The sequence below is a fragment of the Fringilla coelebs genome, assembly GCF_963513975.1.
Source record: "Fringilla coelebs genome assembly, chromosome: 5".
Lineage (NCBI taxonomy): Eukaryota > Metazoa > Chordata > Aves > Passeriformes > Fringillidae > Fringilla > Fringilla coelebs.
Genome location: NC_140033.1, coordinates 13072657 through 13094846, shown reverse-complemented (window position 1 = coordinate 13094846; position 22190 = coordinate 13072657). Strand labels below are relative to the sequence as shown.

Here is a 22190-nt window from a genome sequence, read left to right as displayed (position 1 = left end):
CTGAAACAGGAGGCAGGAAAAGAGGCAGCAAGGACAGAGCAGGGAACTCAGCGTCGCCCTGCCACCCATCCTGGGAGAGCAAGGACCACTCAGAGACCCCTCTTTCAACACCCAACACACTTGACACCAGCCTATTCAGCCAAAACTCAACACATGCAGCTGTGTATCAAAATGATGAAGAGATTTTATAAGTTTCTTAACGATTTAGAAAGATTGTTTATGTAACAGCATGGCAACACAAAATAATTAGGTGCATGGGAAGCTAACAAGGGACAACTTCTCCAGGAAACATCCTAGGCAAAATTACATCTCAGGCTAGTCATAGAACTGGTGATTTGTAAAATTATTTTCCTGAAACCTTGATATTTTAGAACATTTTAAAGATTTCTTTTTTTGATTGCTTTCACTTTTAAACACCAGCACTTAGATAACATAAACAATATTTTCTTAATGGAATCTAGTATCCAAGTTGCATGAAAATGCTGAAGGCAAAGAGAAAGTTTGAAGCACATCCCTGCAACTGCAGATGTTGCCAAAGTTTTACAGTTTTGCTGGGAATTTAAGGAAAGCCCTTGCCTGTTTGATCAGAATGCCAGGTAGGAATGAATCTCACTTGAAAGGTATACAGATCTTGTTCCCTGTCTATTTTTAATCCTGGAAGTCACTGAGATAGAAGTGATACTGCTTAAAAAAACAGAACAAATAGGAGTAGAATAGAAAAGAGCATTCACCCAGATGAGTTTGTTTTCAGAAATAAGAAAGAGAGGAAGAAGACACACTGTTACAAACATTGCATTTTGTAATGCCTTTCAGATATTAATCTGTTTCTAGTACATGGCTCAGTATTTTACCAAATCTCCTTCCTTCAGAAAGTTGCTGTAGAACCTTTCTGCTCTAATAGTCAGAAACCACCTTGTAATTTTCGGCCTGAAGTGATTTATATCCAGATAATATCCATTTCTTCTTGTACCACAGTTAGCCATGAGTTTAGAACCACTAGTTTTCACTCTACAGTCCATGAATTCCAGAGGGTTCAGAAACTACTTCTGAGATTTAAAAAAAAAACCAAATAGCAAATAGCAATAGCAAAGTAGGCCAAAAGGCTGTGATTTGTTCTTACACTGCTACATGACATGTAGTACCACCTTTGGGAAAAGTTTAGGAAACCAATTCAAGACAAAGAAAAAAACAGTGGCTCAAACAGTTCTTTTAATTTTCCTCTTGTTCTTAGCTGCTCCAGGTGCTTTTAGTCAGGACAGACATCTTGTCAACCTTCCTCTTTCCCCATTAAACTTACCAAGCTTTCCTACTTTTCTTTTTTCAAGACATGTCACCACTCACTGGTTTTCCTTTTTGAAACTACTCATTCAGAACTGCACATCAGTGTCCAGAATCCCACACAAAATACCACAATGCATCCTTAATTACATCAGCAGTGCCTTGAATCAGCTGGAAATACTTCACAAAGTACATGCCAGGGCCATGTATGTCCTGTCCAGAGCAGCATCCCATTGCCATCCCCTCTTCCCTCACAGGATCACAGACGGGGTGATGCTGGAGGGCACTCCTGGAGGTCCATCCAGTCCAGCCCCCCTACTCCAGCAGGGAGCAGGTCACACAGGACTGTGACCTGATGGCCTGTGAGGGTCTCCACTGTTCCCACCCTGAGCTGCACAGCCTTTCCCAGTGCCAGCACCATCCCCTTGCTCCTCAAAGCTGACAAACAGCCAAGTGTCACCTGGGAAGTGGCTGCTGGTGAGCCACACTAGCGAGGTTCTGCCACCACACCAACAGAGGAATCCAACCAAATAGAAATGCCTGACAGGAGCTAAACACAAGTGACTGTGGCTGGTAAGACATCTGCATATTTGGAATGTTTGGGACTATATTTTTCTGGCATAATGACCATGCATTGCAATTTCAGCCTTTTTATTTAATGATGGTCTGATATAACTTCACCGATAATAGGAAGGCTAAATACTAAGATACAGCAACCAAGTAATAATTAATTTTCTTTAGAGGAACATAAATCTACAAGGATGAATAATTTTATTTTCATGGAAAGTCTAAAACTTCCTTCATGAAATTAATCTTAAAACTTTGAATTAACTCTTTGTGAAATTACACTGAATGTCCCTTAAGTGTATGTACTCAATGCAGAACAGTTTTATAGTGTTCAAAGATGTATTAGCCAAGCTGAAGATACCTGTGGGAAATCTGATTTTGAAACACTCAGTCTACATCAGAGAGAAGTCTCATTTATGATTTTTAGGCTCATGGGTGACATTCTTCAACTGTCTCTAAGTGAAAACCTTTTTTTATGGTTTGTTCAACATTGTTGGTCACTCCTTCCTCCTGCCAGAGGTTACAAACATCTGTCTTTTTCAAGGTAATTACTAAGTCTAGTTTCAAAGATAACTACATTTCATGTAAATTTTTAATCCAGAGATTATTTGTTGACAATTTAAACAAAGCAAATCAGAAATTTATACTATGGCACTAAGTTGTAATTATAAATTTCTTCAAATTAAAGGAAAAAATTCCATGTTACCTTAACTTTCCTGCACAGTTAACTCTTGAGCTCCTCATTTTGACACTTGGCTACACATTGGTTATGTCTACACAGAAAAATGAAGCAGTACTGGGGAGCATTCCCAGGCACTGAAACTTGACTTGGCACTATTAAATTGTTAGAATTGTCCCTCAGCATGTGTCACAGGAGTGTTTTTAGTCTGTTCCATCTAACAATCTTCCAAAATATTGCCAGGGCACAGTTTGCAAGTTAGGACATGCCAGGAATGGTTCCCAACAGAATGAGTCTAGTGACCCAATTTTAGAAGGTAAAAAATGTAGTAGTGTGGCCAGTGTGCCAGCTGACTCTACAGCAGAGGGGGACTCTGTGCCCCACTAATTTGTGGGTGCAGGCACAGCAACCACTTCTCTCTGTTGGGCCCTGGCAAGCTGAGATGGGGCAGTACAGAAATGTCTCTCCAAGAGGCACAGCATCATTTATGTCAGTGTTACATGCTGACAAGCTGTTACATCTGGGCAAAAAAAACCCTCTCCAAGGCTCTTACCCCATCAAGAAACTCCATGGAGCTGGGGAGCATTCACCTTCCACAGCCACTGCAGAAGCCTGATCCCACAGGAACAGGCAAAAGGCCAGGCTGGAAGCAGAGACATTGCTAAAATCTTCCCTGCTCTTAAGGAACCTGTCCTGCTTTGTTCACACTTGTGCTGCACACAGGGTTCACCGTGACCAATAACCTACAGCAGGTTGCAGAGGTACAGTCCAGCACAGCAGGACAGGACACATCCTGGCCATGGTAATTGCAGGAGATCACTCACCTTATTCAGTCAACTTCTGCAAAGTAAGGCACTCGACTTTGGACTTCTAGAAGTAAACAAAAGAACCTCCCAAGGTTTCACAAATAGTGTTTTCTGAACCTCTGAACTCAGAATATCTGTCTTTGACCTTGCAAGTGCAGCATGTCTAGTTTTCTTCTCTATGAACTTTTCCTTTTGAAATATAACCAGAAAAATAAAGAAAGTGCGTGACAACTCATCAACAGTTTGTAATAATTTATTTCAAACCGCTTATTCCGTAGCTTTCTCCTTCTGATGCACTCTCAATTACTTGATTGAATAATATTCTCTGAAATAGCACATGATGTGCTTGTGTCAAAGAGGCTCTCCACAGACGCCATCAGCTACCTTTTAAAATCAATGAAATTCATAAATTTGCATCTGGCTTCTCAAGGAGAAAATAAAAGAACCTTTTCCCCCGGTAAGAATGACCTTCTTATTCTAAGGCCAGCTTGTTTCAAGTCTTCTGCATCTCTGAATGCCAATGTGAAGATGGATAATATCTTTCTTAGAATAGACAGATCTTGAAGTCTATTATATTGCCTTTTTTAAGGATTCCAGCCATAATTCTCTCTTAGTAATTGGGAGCTGCACACTGTTCCACACAGTAATGCATAATCTAGCTATTCACTCTCATGCTGCTGCCACTGCATTTTTAACAATGCTGATAGCAACCAACGTTATCGAATTCTGCAGATTTTCCAGGCTATAGCCTTGTCCGTGGTTCTTTTTTCCTTTCACCATTTTTGAGCAGAAGTGTTTCTATGTGTTCCTTTGTAATGCCTCAATATTGTGACCCTCCCATTCCTAACAGCTGGATCTTGTTAGTTTTCAAATATTGAGTCCACACCACCTGATCATACCACAGATTTTCTGTTCTGATATGTTTGCTGTCTTTATGTTTGCAAGATCAAAGCTAATGCTGTTTATACCACAGTGCTAAAAAGGCTCTCTTGACGAAAGGTAAAATAACCTTCATGTTTGAAATCTAGTCTTCTTTTCTTCCATGCCTTTTTACTGCTGATAATATCTGTATGTTTCCCTCTTCCTGGCTTCATTTTGGCATATAACAATTTTCTTCATTAAACTTTTAGAAGGAATCCCTGAAAGAACTTGACAGCAGCTGTATCTTATGCCAGTGATGTTCCTTCAGCTGCAAGAAAATAGAGCTGCTCTGACACCAGCCTCTTTGCAAAACCTCACTCCCATTTCTCTTTCCTAACCATACCCAAGTTCTCAGCCCCCCACATTTCAATAGGTAATATTCTCCTCTTTTAAAATCTTTCCCAGTTTCTCCCCTTCTTTATTCCCTCACATATGCACTTTTTCCCAGTGAAATGGTATTCATCCTCAAACAGCCAGGATAACTTTATGCATTTCCTTTTATATATTACTATTCTGTTATCTTACTGTTTTTCAAACAGTGGACCACAGCCCCCAGGATGTTCATAAAAGGCAATTGGGAGAGTTATAAGATGCTGAATTTTTTATTACACTCTAAACCAAAAGAAAATATCTCTTCTCCATTCCCTGAACACCTTTATCCTTCAAACAACAAGTTTTGCTACCAAAATCTCAAATCACTCATACAAATAAAAGATATTCACTTCTTACATGATACATTTTAGATAAGTTCCCTCTGGGATCAAGACATATGTGGCTGTATGATTTTGAGCCTGATGACCAATTTCAACCAAATTTGATGCTGATGCTACAAGCTTTCAAAACTCTAAATTTCTACTAGTCTTATGAAAAAGCTGAAAGCAGAAAAAAAATCCCCATTTCCCACCAGTGGAAAGCCATGGATAGTTTATCCTTTAACAAACCTAGATGGCAACTTGAGGACATCAAACCAACAGACAAATATCTTTCTGCCATGTAGAGCACATGCTGTGCCTTTGTCAGCTACAGAGACAGGGAGCCTGTGAGGAGCTGGAGAGTTTAGCCACCAAAGGCATAATAACATCATGGGATGCACGAGAGAACTTTTGGTACTGGGGCACAGGGCATTTGGGGAAAGGAATTACTTAGAGAGGGGACGCTGGGCACAGGATTCCTCCCTCATTTCCACTGGTCACCTGATACACCTTTTACTTTTCATGTTTATAGCCAAACATGAAGCATATGGAAATGTCTACTTCAGTGGAATGAAACAAAAAAAAAGCTGCACAGCCCCATCATTCACTTCACCCAAACCTTCAGGTAATTTTCACAACCTCCCGACCAACCTTCTGGCTCACACTGGGACACAAGCAGTTCCCAAGGGCAGGACTGATCACAGCCAGGGTGACAGCAGCAGAGCACAGGCTACCAGGGGGCATTCCTAGGCAAGGATGAAGGAGGAACCAGGGATCTCTTTTAAACCCACAGGGAAACTCTCCTCTGGAGCTGAATGTACAGAAAATCAAACTGGCAGCATGAGTTCTCCTCTGGGAAAAAGAAGCACATGCACCAGGCTGGCTTGCACTGGATGTCCTCGTAGGCTTGATGAGACAGTCCACTTGTAGGCAAGGAGAGCCCTTGGCTCTTTCCCTGCTCCCTGCCTGCCTGCACAGCTCCAGCACCCCATTTCCCCAAAATGCAGAGGCAATGCTCATCATACCATGATCAGAGCTTCCAAGAACACTGATTTTTCAGAATTTTCTCTCTGATGGTCCAATATCCACTACTGTTCAGAGACCACTAAATAACTTCAGTCACCTCACCCTGCAAGTGCCATGGGAGTGTTAACACTTTAATCAAAATCTGCATCAGGGATGAAACTCAAGCTCAAAAACCTGATCAATATTCCTGGACTTGTCTTCCTGTCCCTTTTGCCCCCCATGTGCCTCCCCAGTTTCCATGTGGGGGGTACGTAGTGGCAATAAAAGCTGACAGCATTGTTGGTAAGGTCCTTTGCTTCTGGTGAATGAGTAAAGACAATTAACAAAGGAAAAATGCAACTAAAAAGGTTACAAATGTACATACCTCATGGCTAATGCAAATTTGTGTAACTTCAGCTTCCAAACACAACATTTGTCAAGCTAAGGAGCACTGCATGACTTCAAATCTTCCCCTGTAGGTCCTCATATGCCATCATCTGTCAATTTTTAATCTTCTTTTGAATAGCAAGAAAATTCATCCTTTTAGCTCCTCTTCTTTCATTTATTTAAATCAGTTCTGAGATCCTTTTTACTTTATACTTGAAAGGGTGTCTTGAAAGATATTTGACCTAGACAGAGCAGGCATGGGAACCACTGCAGGCGAAGGAGTCCATTTTTTGCATACACATTTAGAGACACCACTGGACTTTTTCTCTGCAGTGAGAGCTCACATGCAGATGTCCATCTACACAGTCTGTAATTTCTCTTCTAAATAACTGTTTTCTCTCCTAAATAATTATTTCTTCTAAATAACATACTTTCATAATTCTCCCATTGGTTGGATGGCTCCTACATTTTTTGAAGGGGCAACTGAACCTAGAAATGCTCAAGAAGTGCTTCTACAGGTGTATTAACCAGAAGATGCTCCCTTGGATAAGCAATGCTGGAAAACTGGTAACAATTGACAAGGAGGAGGCTGAAGTATTCAACAACTTTTTTTTTTTGCTTCTGCCTTCAATGGCAACCTTTCTTCCCACACCTCTTGAGCACATGGACTGCAGGATGGGGACTGGGGGTGCAAAATGCTTCTGACTGCAGGTACAGACCAGGTTGTATGGCCCAGCCTGAACATGCTGAGACCATGGGAACTAATGAGATGCGTGCCAGAGTCCTGAGGGAATTGGCTGGTGCAGTTGCCAAGCCACTCTCCCTGATACCTCAAAAGTCATCGGAGTCAGGTGAAGTCCCAGGTGACTGGAAAATGGGAAACATTGCACCCATCCTAAAAAGGGGTAGGAAGGAGGACCCTGTGAACTACCAGCCCCTCAGCCTCTGTGCCTGGGAAGTTCATGGAACACATCCTGCTAAAATCTGTGCCAAGGCACATGTTGAGAGGGAGGTGATTTGGAACAGCCATCACAACTGCCAGTCCTGCCTGGCCAATCCAGTGGACTTCCATGAGGGGGTGACTACATCAGTGGTCAAGGGAAGGGCTGTGGGTGTCACTTATCTGGACTTCTGTGAAGCCTTTGACATGGTCCCCCACAACCTCCTTCTTTCTAAATTGGATTCTGTCCCTCTGCCCTGCTGAGACCCCATCTGTGGTTCTGCATCCAGCTCTGGGGTCCCCAGCACAGGAAGGACATGAACCTTTTGGAGGTGATTAGAGGGATGGAAAGGTAAAGGAAAAGTTCAGAGAACTGGGATTGTTCAGCCTGGAAGGCTTTGGGGTGACCTAATTGTGGACTTCCAGTGCTAAAGGGAGCCTACAAGAAAGATGGCAAGGAACTATTTACAAGGGAACATAGTGACAGAACAAAGGGAAATGAATTAAAGCTGAAACTAAGAAATGGGTTTAGATTAGATATTGGGAAGAAATATTTTACTATGAGGATGGTGAAACACTGAAACAGGCTGCCCAGGGAGGCTCTGGATGCCCCATCCCTGGGAGGGCTCTAGGCCAGGCTGGATGGGGCTCTGAGCAAGCTGATCTAGTGGAAGGTGTCCCTGCTCATGGCAGGGGGGTTGGAACTGGATGATCTTTAAGGTCCCTTCCAGCCCACTCCATTCCATGGTTCTGTGATTCCATGATTCTGATTCTTAGAAATCTTACTGTGCATTTGGTGAATTAGAATAAAGGTTGTAGAAATAAGCCCATGATATTATGACATCCATATCAGTCTGTGCAATTAGCTATCCTTACTATAATTTATTAGACAAATAACTATCATTTATTAAATAAATAATTTTTTATGCCACCTGCAAAGTTCAGGAGCCATAAATATAAATTGCTCTCTCAACAAATTCTTAAGGGTACTGAGGCCATGAACAAGATCCTTGTCAGACTCCAAGAGATACCCTGTTCAAACACTGGTGCAAGGCTGGATTTTTTCCTAGCCTTCTGGAACTCACCCCTACACCAAGATCTGTCAAACAGCAGTAACAAAGGCTCCAAGAGCATCAAGGTCAAGCCTTTTAAGACTCTTACATAAAAGTCACCTGGTCCTGCAGACTGATTTCAAGCATATAGGCAAACAGCACCGTTGCAATGAAGAATTTCTCCTTTTCATTCTGAAACAATTCCCTGTTTTAAACAAACTTTTAACTGTGGCATGTAATAACCTCTTCATTATGGCTGCTTTGACCTCAAAGATCTGGAAGCTGAGTGATAGGAAACCAGTTTTATAAACCTGCTTAAAACAAGTCCAGGGAAAACCTGAGGAACCACAGAAAGACCAACACCTGTACAACATAAATCAGTAGAACTACAAAAAATACAGTGTATGTCAGCATGTGTACAAACATGACATATTTGTGTGATGAAAGGAAGTAAGGTAGGACCAATGCACCTATTCTAAGAAATTTTTCACAAAACTACTAGAGTTCTCCAAAGTAGAAATTAATGTGACCATGGTTTTAATTGACAATGTTTACTTGGATTTCCAAAAGACAATTGATGACTCTATCATTAAAAAGTCTTAAAAAGCCTGGACTCCCAGAGGATAAAAATAAATGCCCTTGCAAGGATAAATAATTGGAAACAGATGGTAGGACACTACTGTCAATTTTTCAAGTGGAGAGAGGTCAATGGTGGAATCCTGCAGGGATCTGTGCTGGAACTTGGGAGCTACTCGTTTATTTATAAATGAGCTGGAAAACAGGATAAATGGTGAGGTGACAAAGTTAGCTGCTGACACTCATTCAGGGTAGCTACAATAAGGGCTGACTGTGAAGAGAGACTTCACAGTACTGAGTGACTTAGCAATAAAAAGTCAAATTAAAGTCAGTGTAGATAAATATGAAGTAATTTCTTTAAGGGGAAAAAAAACCTAACTACACAAAATTATGTGCCCCAAGGTGATTATTAGCACTTCAGGACTGAGATCTTGGGGTTATAATAGGCAGTTGTGTGAAAACATCAGCCCACTGTTCACTAACAGGGGAAAAATGAGTATTACTAATTACTAAGAAAGGAACAAAGAAGGAAAGAGAGAATATCATTTAGTCACTGTATGAATGGCTGGTTTGTCTGTCTTGAATCTTGTGTGTAGGTCTGGTTCCACAGACTCTGAAAAGTAGACTGGAAATGGCTGTAGGCAGGGCAGCTGGGATCATCACAAGTTCTCTACAACCTAACAACTAAGGACTGACTAAGGAGCCAAAGGTCTCAAAACCAGGTAACTGAGGGGGTACAGCAAAGGTGTAATCACAGCCAGGACAGGGAATGTGTCTCCAAATTCCCTGTACACAGCCTCTTCCAATGCATGAGCTGAGGGGATCAAATGAAATGGCCAGGCACAAGATTTAAAACACAAAAACCATTGAATCTTCACACAACACATATCAAGCTGTGGCACTCCCTGCCCTGGGGCACTGTAAATGCTAAAAGTTTACACAGGTCCAAAATGCGACCAGTCTCAAAGAAGGAAATCCAGCAAGAGCTTTTAAATGCCAAGATCCATCTGAGGAAAGCCCTGAGTACAAGTGCTGAAGAACCAAAAATACAGAGGGCAAAATGAGCTTTAGCTGCTCTGATGCTTTCGTGGGCCATGTTACAGACCCCTGTCAAAGATCACTGGACTGTGGTTTCCCAAAGTACAGAGTTCTGATGTTTTGTTCAATGGTCCTCTTACTGTGGGCATAAACTCAGGAGTCTCTTGAGAAATCTATATATTGGTTTCATCCTTCTTGTCCATGGGACACTTCTATGCCTTTCTTCTGCTTTCCTCACTTTTTTCTTTCTAATAGCTGAAACATCCTAGTAAAGGAAAAAAGTAATGACAAATATAGTGAAAAAACCACAATGACAGAATGGAAGTGTTTGATTTTCTTAACCTATAAAGGAATAAATCTGAAGAGTTATCTTTATTTGTGAGGTTTCCTATAAACATTAGGTGTAGGATAACAAAAAACAGTAATACCTAATTCCTAATGATTTCAAGAGTTTGTGATCATGCAGCTGCTCCAATTAGATGAGTACATACTGCTTGTACCTATGATTTTGCATTTGCAGAAGAGGAGGTTAGGGGGTGGAGAATGAGGCTGCCAACACTGCTCTCAAAGTATCAAGTGTATCCTGACAGCATTATGCATGTGCAACAAAAAAGGCAGTCTAAGCCATGGCTAAATCACAGGACCATCTAATCTAGGCTGTACACACAGGAAGTATGCTTTTTCTTAGGATTTTTCTTCTTTATCATGTCATAGACCTGTCTAGTCATAGACATGATTAGACAGCAACAAGGATTGAAAGTGTATGTGCCCAAGATACTGTTTATCTTTTTCTTACTTAATAAGCACCTTTTCAAAACAAGAGCTATATCATGCTGACAATTTATAATGACTCATGCAGGACAGACTGTGATCCAAATCTTTCTTCTAAAGAAATCAGTTCCTAAGCTTTCATTTGCAATCCTAAACCAAGCATGATCCCACGTCAGAAACCTGATTCTAACAAGATTTAAATTACATCAATTTTAAGTGTTATATTACTGAACAGAATGCTAACACTATGAAAGTACATAATAGCAAGCAAAATCAAAGCTATATTCACATGCTCCTTTATTTCACTACTTCAGATTCAATTTTGTTCCTGTACTACACAGAACTATATGCATATGTAGATGACATGACTATATTCTTTTTTGTGAGATAAGCATTTCAGGATTGCTATTATCTTTTACTTATACTTTCCAATCAGTAAACTAATAACAGAAAAATATCATTATAACATTCCTATCCTGCACATTTTACTCTAAGTTTTCCTTCTCTCCCACCACCTTTGTTTTCTTCAAAGGATGAAACCCAAAGCTATATGGACTTTCTGGTAGTTTTTGAGGAAACTTTTAAAATAAATTTTTAATACAGAAATGTGGAGTGAGGTAAATACTGAATTAAGGCAAAACATTCAGCAAACAATAAAGTCAGGTTCTTTCAACACCCAACATTGTTCTAGTTCTTCCAGGGCATTTGTGTACAAACTGGGAAAGACAGCAAACAACCACTTGGCTATGCATGTATTCCCTTATAAATTTTGGAGGGAAGCAGTCTGAGAAGTGATTCTTCTGCTGACATAAAGCTCCTTTTGTTGACTTTTAATGCCAGCAGTGCATCTACCAGCTTTGGAGATGACAAAAATTCTGTGTTGCTTTGCCTGAAAACATATCTCCAGTCACACCTGCACACATGCAGGAGTCCAGTAGATCAGTCACATATGGTGGTTTCTTAACATTATTATTCACCTGTACAGAAACACAGTAAAGGCATCAGATTCATTTTATCTACCTTTCACTAGCACTTCTGGGCATGAAGTAGCGCAAACATAGATGTTGATGTTGGCAAGTGCTAGGGATTTGGAAATTGTGCTGTCCTACTGCATATTGGACATGAAAAAAACATGCTGAAATGCATTAAAACAGCGAATATTCATGGCACCTTTTAGCAGCAGAGGCATAAGAAGAGGAAACAGCTGAAAGCAGAAGTCCTTAATGGAGCAGAGGAGACATCAGTTGTGCAAAGATGAAACAGTTTTCTCTGCCCAGAGCCAAGTGACATGACTGTGTACAATTAACCAGACCATATCAGAATGCATGTTACTGAATGGACAGAAGAGCCTCCAGCATCAAAGGGGGTTCCCAGTACAGAGATCATGAACCCAAAACTAAACTCACTGGAATTGGGGAAAAACCTACCAGCCTCAAATGACTGCAGATCACTCCCCAGGTGATACAGAAAGAAATTACAAGGAAACTTCAGTTAAGGAAACAGCATAAAAATGTATAATAGCACACAGAAAAACATAATCAGAGAGAGAAATGGTTAGAGCTGTTTCATACAAACCAGAGAATTCCACCAGGTCTCATGGACTAGATGGCAAATTGAATAATGCTGAAGATGTTCAATAGAAAAGTCAAAAGAACTTTTGCTCAGAAACTGAAATGAATGTAGGTCAGTTAAGGGGACTGAAAAAGTGATTGTGAGCCCATTTTGGTGACATTTTGCTCTGTTTCCCTAACAGCTTATTCCTGCTTATTCCAAAACTTCTCAATTTCAAGTTTTACCAGGAGGACATGTAACAGGTATATGCTTTGATTTTAGCCCCTTTTTACCCCAAATGATTGAGGAATTAATATTTTCTGTCTCACTAAAACTGCTTGTATTACTATCTTAATTCTACAGACCCTCCCAGCTGCACACAAATAACCAGTTCTCCACTAACTCAGAGGGAAAGCTGTGCTGGCAATGTAGAAAGGGATGTCCTGGTGTTTTCCCTCTTTCCTACCACACACTTTCCCCAGGGAGACACTGGATGTGATGGGGAAAGTAAAATGAAGTCAGGAGATCTTCTGAAACAAAATCAGCAACTGAAATTAATTCTTTTTCTCTACACTCCTAACAGACAATGGAAAATAAACCTTGTGGACAAGTGAAACAGACCCCAACCAAAACTCATGCATGCCACATCCAACGACCTCAGCCGCCCTTCCAGTTCACCAGCGAAAGACCTCGCCAACCCCTCCCGCGGAGCCGAAGTGGCCAGGTGGAACTGTGGGACCGGGGCTAAGCTTCAACAGGCGGGCAGTTGCCTTCCCCCACCGTCACCAGCCCGAATTGTCCCCAGTGCCATTTTCTCCTGACCTTTACAACACACCACGCGCTGGAGGACACCCGCCCGCTGCCGCCCGCAGTCCCTGGAGCTGCTGGAGCTGCCCAGGGCTCGGGTCCCACACCGACACCGGGCAGCATCCCTGGGCAGCCCTCGGAGCGGTGCGAGGAGCTGCGGGCTGAGCCTGACTTGGCCCACGCCCAGTCGTGCGGCTGGGCGGCCCGGGGCAGGCACGGGCACCGCTCTGCGACGCTGCCGATGTGTCGCGGCACCCCGAGCATCCTCTCCCGGCCTGCCCCGGCGGGGCACCCCCGGCCCTCGACACCCGCCCCCACCGCTCCCCGCCCCGGCGCCGCAAGTTTGTCCAGAGCCGGCCGTGCCCCCCGGGCCGGGCCGGGCCGGGCCGGGCTGTGCCGGACAGGGCGGCGCGGAGCCCCCCAGCACCGGGGCCGCTGCCTCCACTCACCCGAGGTCAGCTGCATCCAGGCACAGATCTTGTAGACGGTGGCTGTGTTGCAGAAGAAGAAGAGGATGAAGCAGACGATGCAGGCGATGATGAGCATCATCGAGAGCCCGATGAAGAAGGACGCAGCTTTGAAGGCTCCCGAGGGCAGGCTGGAGAAGTCCGTGAAGCTGCCCCGGCAGGTGAGTTCCCGGCTGAAGCCGTTGCCGATGCAGTAGTGGAAGAGCCCGAAGTAGCCCGCCTGCGGGGTATCCACGCCGTCCCCGATCCAGTACGGCTGGATGAAGCACACCACGTTGACGATGGCAAAGCAGATGGTGAAGATGGCCCAGAGCACGCCGATGGCCCGCGAGTTCCGCACGTAGTTGGTGTGGTAGATCTTGGCTGCCTCCTGAGCCGGGAGCATCCCCGCTGCTACCGCTCCTGACGAGCCTGCTCCCGTAGCCGCCGTCCCTGCAGCCGCTCCGGGCATCCTCTCCGAGAAGGTGCCCCCCTCCCCTTCTTCCTCCTCCTCCTCCGCCTTCGCCTCCTCCTCCCCGCTCGCTCCGCTCGACGCGACGCGCTCCGCCGCCGCCGCTGCGTGCGAGAGCCGGCGAGCCCCTCTGCCGGGCTTCAGCGGCTCCGCGCCAGCACCAGTAGCCGCGGCAGCGGCGGCAGCACCGACACCGCCCGCCGCCGCCTATCGGGGCGCAGCGCAGCGCCGCCGGCCCCGCGCACCGCCCGCCCCGCAGCCCGCCCTCCGCCGCCGGGCGCCTCCCGCACACCGCCCGCCGCGGGCGTCCCGCCGCCCTGCGCGGCACGGCGGGGCACGGGCAGCGCCGGCCCCGAGGGGAGGTGGCGGCGGCAGGCGGGGGCGGGGGGCCGCCCGCGCCCCTTCCCCGGGCGAGCCCTGCGTGCGGCTCCCCTCGGCCCGCGGGCACCTCTCCCGGCCGGGGCAGCCGCTGCCGAGGGGACCCGCTCCCCTCATGCAGCGCGTCCTGGGAGACACGTTCAGGCAGCGGGTTTTAAAGTTTAGAACGTGTGTGCGGCGCTCCCGTCCCCTCACAAAACATCATCATCGCCTCTCCAGCCGGGGGCGGCACCTGCCGGGTCCCCTGCGGCGGGTGAGCGGCGGTGCCTGCCGTGGCGCGGGGAGCCGGGGGCGCGTGTCTCCCGGCTGAAGGAAACCTACGCGAGGCAAAGCCTGGAGCTCGGGGGAGTCGGGAATCACCAGCGGCCGCTGCTCGCCTCGGGAGAGGGATGGCGGCCGCGGCGGAGAGCGCTGTGTGAGCGCAGCGGAGCCGCGGGGGCGCGGGGGCGGCTCTCGGCGCGGGGCTGAGGCTGCGAAGCCGCTCCGCTCCAGCCGAGCGCTTTCTGCCTGGCACTCGGTGCTCTGAGCGCGCTGGCATGCAGCAGTGATTAGCATACATTAACGAGTAATTAGCATCTGGTAATAATCATTCCTGTGCCAGTGACACTTGGATTTGCAGTCCCCGACCTGTGCGCTGAGCCCGAGCTCACAGCAGGAGCGACGGGAGGCTCGGCAGGGCGAGCGGTCCGGCTGCCCAGCGGAGCCGGCAGGGGCCGCGCTCACTTAAGCACTGGAGCTCCACCGCGCCGGCAGGAGGGAGAGAGACTCCCGTGGAAATGATTCCTGGCGTTCCTTAAATTTTCAACTGTTTCAAGCAAAGTTTTAGTTCTGCCCCACGACTGCCACTAACCAGGCGCAGCCCCATGGAGCGCAACGCCAGCCCTTCCCAAGTTTCCCGCAGAGGAGTTTAGGAAAGGGCAGCACCTGCTACCATTTTTAGACCGCCGTGCTGCCGTCGGGGACATTTAGAGCTTGAGAAACTGTGGCCGAGAGGGGGGAGCACAAAGGCAGCCGTGGCCATGCAGCCAGGCCCTCGGCACACATGGCATGGGTATGCTTAGACACAGGCAGCATAGGCAGTGCGGACCCCAAATACTCACACTTGCCTCGCTTTCTTAGGTAGGCGGGTCCAAATGTGAAAAGCACTGCTAAAATCCCTGGAGATTTGGTTCACACCGAGCGCGCTTTGTCCAGTGCTGCCGGAGGTGCCCGGCGCGCTCCGCTGCCTCGTCCTGCTCCTGCTGCAGCTGCTGTGCGTGACCGGACTGCTCATATGCTGCCTTCAGAGAGGGCCTGAACTTGTTCCAGCCTCGAGCACCAGGAGGAGTGATGGCTCTTCGGTGCTCGCTCCTGTTTCCTCTAGGCTGAGGCTTGCCAGGCCCCAGGGTTCGGGGCAGGATGCCTCTCTTCACTGTCCTCTAAGCGGCCGTGGAGTATAGAGGTGCAGAAAATACCGGGTGTAGAAGGCAGGAGGAAGCCTGAAGTGGCCTAAGGCAATTTAGGAATGGAGGTCGGAGGGAGGGTTGGGAAAGATGTTCAGTGAAATCAAAAAGAAAAAATAAAAAAGGAGGTGGGGAAGGGATCTGTGCCAAATGCGAAGTTTAGTGGTAGTGGGCTTTTAAATATGCACACATACGGTAAAGATGACCCTAAGAATTGGTATGGCAGGAAGAAGAGATATGGACCTGGGAAGGAGTCAGGAGAGGAGAAATGAGTTGCTTGTAGAAGAAATGGGCCAATAGAGCTGATGAGGACAAAATACTGAGTTTGGAGAAAAAGCTGGGGAACAAGAGTCAGACTAGGGTAGGGTTTGCCAATTAGCAGGTGAACGTGCAGTGCAGAACAAAGGGATGTAAATCAAGTGCCACAGACAGCTCTTTTTTTGGCACTGCATCCTCTTCAGCACTGGATTTTCCAACCATAATATTTCTCTTAATAATATTGCTCTTGTCAGTCTGGACAAGAAAAGGAAGGGCCAGAAGCAGGGGAAGAATCTAGGGTTCTGCTGAAAAGCTGAGTTAAAGACTGTAGAAAAAACCACCTTTCCCTGGCAGTGATTGGTTTGCTTGTCCTAGGATGTCCTCTCTGGTCTCCAGCACCAAAAGGGCACACAGTTCACACGGACTTTAGGTGATACCCATGAGTGCTTCAGTTTAATGCACTGGAAATGGGAAAGCAGTACTAGATGTCTGGTTTTGGGGGCACCTGAATATCTCTGGCTGTGTCCCTCTCTAGAGCCCTGAATCCTCTAGTCTCACTTTTTGGTATCAGAATTTCTTCAGACTATCTGAAGGCAGGCTTAGGAGGTACTTTTATGGTTCTTAACACAATTATACGTGTGCTTCATAGCATTAGAAAATAGAATGTCTCTGTGAGATAGAAGGTTGGCAGATTCTGAATGAATGGTTGAAAGGCAGCTGGGACCTTATTACTCAGAGCAGACCTTGCATGGATTTTGGTCGCAGCAGTTCTGAAAATGAGGCCTCAGAAGGAGCCATACTGAGCTGCTGCTCATCTATGAAAGGTTTTAAGCATTGTGCCTGGCGTCACAGAAGAATTCTGTGCAGAAGCAGGGATAGTCCCCAGCTCTTCCAGACAGCTTTCATCATCTTAATCCTCAGAAGATTATCCTTTTTCTCCAACAATATCGTACCTCCACATTTTTTCTCCCTGAAAATTAACTGGGTCCCAGCCCTGTGGCTGCCACCTAGTCTCATCTAAAAGAGTCTGGCTTTTGAGCCAGGATTTTCACCAAAAGCTTCTTCAACAGGTGAAATAGGATTCTCATCATCCTGATCTTTCTGGACAGCAGCTGCTGTCTCCCACACCTGATAAGGCAGGATCCTGTTTACCAATTAGCATGTGAGCGTGCAGTGCAGAACAAAGGGATGTAAATCAAGTGGCACAGACAGCTCTTTTTTTGGCACAGCCTCTTCAGTACTGGATTTTCCAACCATTATATTGCTCTTGAAACATTTTCATGTGCATGTGTGTTTAAAGAAAGGCAAGTTTAAAGAAAATTTATACAACTTCTAAAGTATAATTGTGCCCCAAATTTGCTTGGAGAACACTACCAATCGTTTTATCTGACCATGGATGTGCTCATTTTTTGTTTGCATAGATAATTACACAAAACACAAAATAAAAGGTTATAATAAAAGTTATTTAGGTAATGTTTCTAATCACAGCATTTTTCTTTGGAACACGTCAGTTACTTGCAGTGGTGGAGCTGTGATGGAGAGCTACTTGAATATTTTGTTTGGAGCACTATGGAGAGAGGCTGTATGCTGTGCCAGGAAACCCTTGGACATGGTGGGTAAGAAGAACAGATGCATTCAGCTGCTGGGCCATGGGTAATGTCTGGGAAGAAATGCACATCTGGGAATTCATTGATATTCACATGGTGGGAAGTGAGAAAAAAACAGAAGGGGGAAGGGGTGAATGCATGGTTGGAGAACAGTTATCAAGAGAGAGGAATTACACCAAAAAAAGCCTGTGAGGAGGGAATGGGTAGTAGGAAGTTACATGTCAATGAATCAATAGCAGTAAAGTGTCAGACAATGAATTAGAAGTTTTGATGGCAGTTGAGGTAACTGGGAAAATTGTTGAGCACATGAGGCCAGGCTCACACAGACATAGGCAAACTTCCATGACAGGGATGTCCCTGCTCAGACACGACTGACTCCTGCCAGCTCTTCTGAACAGTGTCTCCCATCCAACCCTCTAAAAATGCAGCTCTGCCTCAGAAGTTTTTTTCCCCTGGTTCATAGAGAAGTCTAGGCTGACAGGAGTTTTTTTCACACCTGTGGATGCACATAGGGGTTCATGGACTGCTCTACCCCTCAGGGGCTTTCCTCCCATTTCTCTGTGGTATTGCTTGCTGGCTGCCATGTTCACCCAGAGCCTACCAACAACTTAGAATTTCACACTCACTCCACTTAAATAGCCACATACAAGTGTTACAATCTTATATCCAAACAGATACAGATACCTACAAATAACAGACTCATTTAATTTGGGCTGGCCTAGATCCTAGATCTTGAAGAGAAAGAAGGCAAGTCAAGATAGACTTGAGACTTCTCCGGCGTGTGTCCAAGGAAATGTGGATATCCAGAGCAGAAGCTGAAAGACCATAAGGTCTCCTCTCTGCTCCCTGCTCTCCAGCATTCAGTGTGAGCCAAAGCTGGGGCAACACCAAAGACCAAGCAGGAGTTTTTGTGCTGTTTCACTGATGATTGAGATAACCTCTGCATGTTTTGGGCTTGATTACAGCTTAACTGCTGGTAGACAGCATCTTAAGGCATGTGTCAGTCCGGATTGATTTTTTTCCTGGTCCCATGTTGTCTGGAGCTGGCTGCAAACAGTTGCTGATGTGTTTGCTCAGGACAGCAGGATGATGACCTTTATGCAGCCCCAAAGTACAGCTCCAGCAGCCCCACAGTGCAGCCTGGTATGTGTAGTCCTGTTGCTGTGGCAACCCACAGCCTCGCCAGTGGTCTATCACAAAGCATTAACTTTAACACTATGTCTTATTTTATTATAGTTTCTCCACATTTTGGCTTTCTTTCCACTTGGACCCAGCTGCACTGGTGAAATGTTCCTTCTTGGGGAGTAGGAAATGGCATTTCTTTCTATTTCTGTAGTGTTAACAACCGTGGGAGAGGCACAGCAAAGGGCTGTCTAGAATTAATGTTATTGATGTTGCTGAAACTCTTCTTGCCATCACTGTTTCAGTCAGAAATGGTCCAATTTAGGCCTACTGTAAAAATTAGAGAGTAGCTTAGATTGACACCATTTCTCTTGACTTTAGTCCTATTGGTGTAGTGATAGTGGAGGGGGAGTCCTGTAGGGCACCCTTAAGGGCAGAACTGGGAAGAACAGTGTGGCCATTCTGGAGCCACATTCCCAGAAGGCTGCAGGACTTGATATCCCAAAGCACTGGGGAATGGTGCACAATCATCAGAAAAAAGCCACAAAATCCACTCTGAATCAAGGTGCTTGGCTGCAAATGGCAGAAACCCACTTCAGTAGACAGAGAGGGGGAGAATAGTGGTCAGGCAAGGAGCAGAGGCTTTCCTGAGAGAGAAAGAATGTGAGGAAGGTGAGAAGTACCTGGGCTGTGTGTGGAAGCAGAGACTGAAAGGAAGGAAAGATCCCACCAGCCTTGAAAAGAAAGAAAAGCTCTGTAAAGGGATGAAGTAGCCAGGTTCCCAGTGACAGCAGGGGACTGGACTTCATAACCCAGGGTAGGTTCACCTGCATAAAAGCAGGATGAGCAGTGGCTGTTGAAGGGGGGAGCAGGTGGGAGTACAGATGAAGCTGATGAAGTAAGCACAGGGGAAGTGGGAACATGAAGATCCGTGGTGAGGAAGGAGAGATCTTAAGGCACCATGACACATGACTCAGCTAAGACCTGCTTCTGCTTCCTTCCCTCAGCCTCTCTGACTTGGAGGAGTTGCAGAACGACTCTGAAACACACTGTCTGAAATAGAAAACTTTATGGACCAGTTGGAAGCTAAGCTTTCCAGTCCCCACTCTCCAAGGAATGATTCCTCTTGAGGCCCAGTAAGCTCTGTCACAATGCCAGGGGCATTCTGCACCGCCCAGTGCTGCACCTGGGGCTTCTCTGAGCAAGGCATCTCAGTGCCAGCAGCAGCCACGCCATGCAGAGCTCTGCCTCACTGGCACAGCCTGCTTGTCAGTGCTGCTAATTAACCCAGACAGAGCTTCCAGGTGCCTCGCTGTGTTGTGCTGTTCAGAGGCACAACCAGAGACTCCCCCTGAAGTGACGGAGTCTTGCTGCTCTTGCTGCGGCAGCTGTTTGCCAGAGGGTCGGGAGATTCAACACAAAAGGTGCTGTGAAATACCCTGCTGCAGGCTATATGCTGTACATCTTCAAAGGTAGCTGTGCACCTGAGGCTGCTGTCTAGACATGTTTTTCATGTAATAAAAGTTCAGTTAATGCATGTCTCCTAGACTGAAATTCACGTGGAGAAAGGCTTCTGTTTCTCTGGACCAGCCTAGTCTAAGGTAAGTACATAAACTCTTCTGCCAACAAGATGCATTTTAGGATTCCTTTCCAGAGCCCCAGGCATCACGTAGGTAGCTAAAACTTCACTACCATAAACATTCAGCCATCTGTATAAGGATTATATGGTGCTAAATATAACTTTGATGTTGCTCTCAAAAATTGTACCTGCCAGTGGTGAAGTCCCCTTCTTTGCCTTTAAAAAGGTAAAATTACTGCAGTCAGCTGTCTGCAGATAATTTTTTTTCCACAGTGGAAAACGACTAAAATATTTTACATCACACCAGATAGAAAATTATGCTTTAAATATATCAAAATTCTAATTAATTAAATACATGTTACATTTATTTCTGAATATTTCTTCCCCAGAGGCTAAGCAACAGACCAGTGAGGATGTATCAAGAGGACCTTCTGATCTCTGGTAAGTCAGAAGCTGGCCAGTTACTCTACCCTAGTGACAAGCCAATTAGGATGCTGCACAGTGTTTCTGCTTGCTTCTAATTTTAGAACTATACAACGGGGAGGCAAAAGTAGGTGATATTAACTCCTCTGGCATTGATCTGCCAGAACCATAGTCCTCCTGCAATCTAATATATTTTCATGTAAAACAGGAAAATTACCACTCTCGCAGTGTACGTACTAGGAGCTCTGCAGACCTTTCTAACGCACAGGGCCTGATCAATACTTGGATAGAGGAATCTGCAGGGGAAGCTCAGCAGCTGCAGTGTGTGATTTTGATGCTGCACAAGATGATATCCTAGCATAAAGTGAGTATTCACTCTGGCATTACACAACACAGCACAACTGAGTCTGCTGTTTCCAGGAGGATTGATGGTAAAATGTTTAAATGTACCTAAGTGACCTGCCAGTAAATCAGCATCTTGACCTGGAGCAGACTGGGGAATGTGATTAAATGGAGAAAGTGTGGAATGCCTCTCCATGAGAGAATCTCTGTGGCATAATGCAGTACCATTCAGAGGTATCACAGCTACCCCGAGCAGTATGGTCACATTAGCAAGATGTTAATGTGATTAATTAGCCCTGATGACAAGCAGGTTATACTAACCTGGGCACAGCTTAAGTACTTAACTGCTTAAATCTCCAGAGTGCTTGCAGCTCACTTAGGTTAATATAATCTAGTGACTTAATAAGCATATAACCTATTTCACTGTTCAGGCCATTAATAACAGTACTGAGCAACACCAAACCTAAGGAAGACTTGTGTGGAGCTGCTAAAGGTACACAAATTCAATATATCAGTGAGCTGCAATAGCTGCTCTTTTAAAGTGTTCCTTGCCACCTACCTACACATTCACCTTCCAGGAGCTCCACCTAAAAACTTTTCTCATCTGGCTATGAAAATATTACTTAAGAGGGCATCAAAAGCCTTAAAGGAGGCAAGATAGAGGATACCTTTATCTTTGCCTTTATCTACATGTTACCCTGCAATAGAACACAATAAATTAAATATTACAAGATCATTCCTTGATGAAGCTGTGTTAGGTGTTCCTCAGCCCTGTTTTGTTTTCCATGTATCCATAAAAACCCTTCCTTGTTTCCATATTACTCTAGGCATTAAAGCTTACCTATCTGTTATTTCTTCAGTTGTATGCTCCATGTTCATACTCCTCCATCATCCCTTTCTAAATGCAGACACTGTATTTTTCTTTTATAATCTTCCTAATATTCTAAAACCTGTTGTCCCTCTTCCGTACTGTAATTTTGTCTCAGCCTCTTATCTGTAAGATTTACAATTCTCTCAGTAATTTCTGCAGGCTCCCCTGATAAGCAAACTC

The 22190-nt window shown here is 45.3% G+C and overlaps 1 protein-coding gene across 1 annotated transcript in view; it reads right to left on the bottom strand.

Moving 5' to 3' along the window:
* The window catches only part of LHFPL3 (LHFPL tetraspan subfamily member 3), a gene marked incomplete at both ends in the record, with an annotated part of 160866 nt that extends 146878 nt beyond the window's left edge, over window positions 1–13988 (bottom strand). The window contains one exon of the mRNA XM_084206490.1: window positions 13520–13988. Coding sequence (XP_084062616.1) covers window positions 13520–13988 — 469 coding nt within the window. The remainder of the gene's footprint in view (window positions 1–13519) is intronic.
* Between the last annotated feature and the right edge of the window lie 8202 nt (window positions 13989–22190).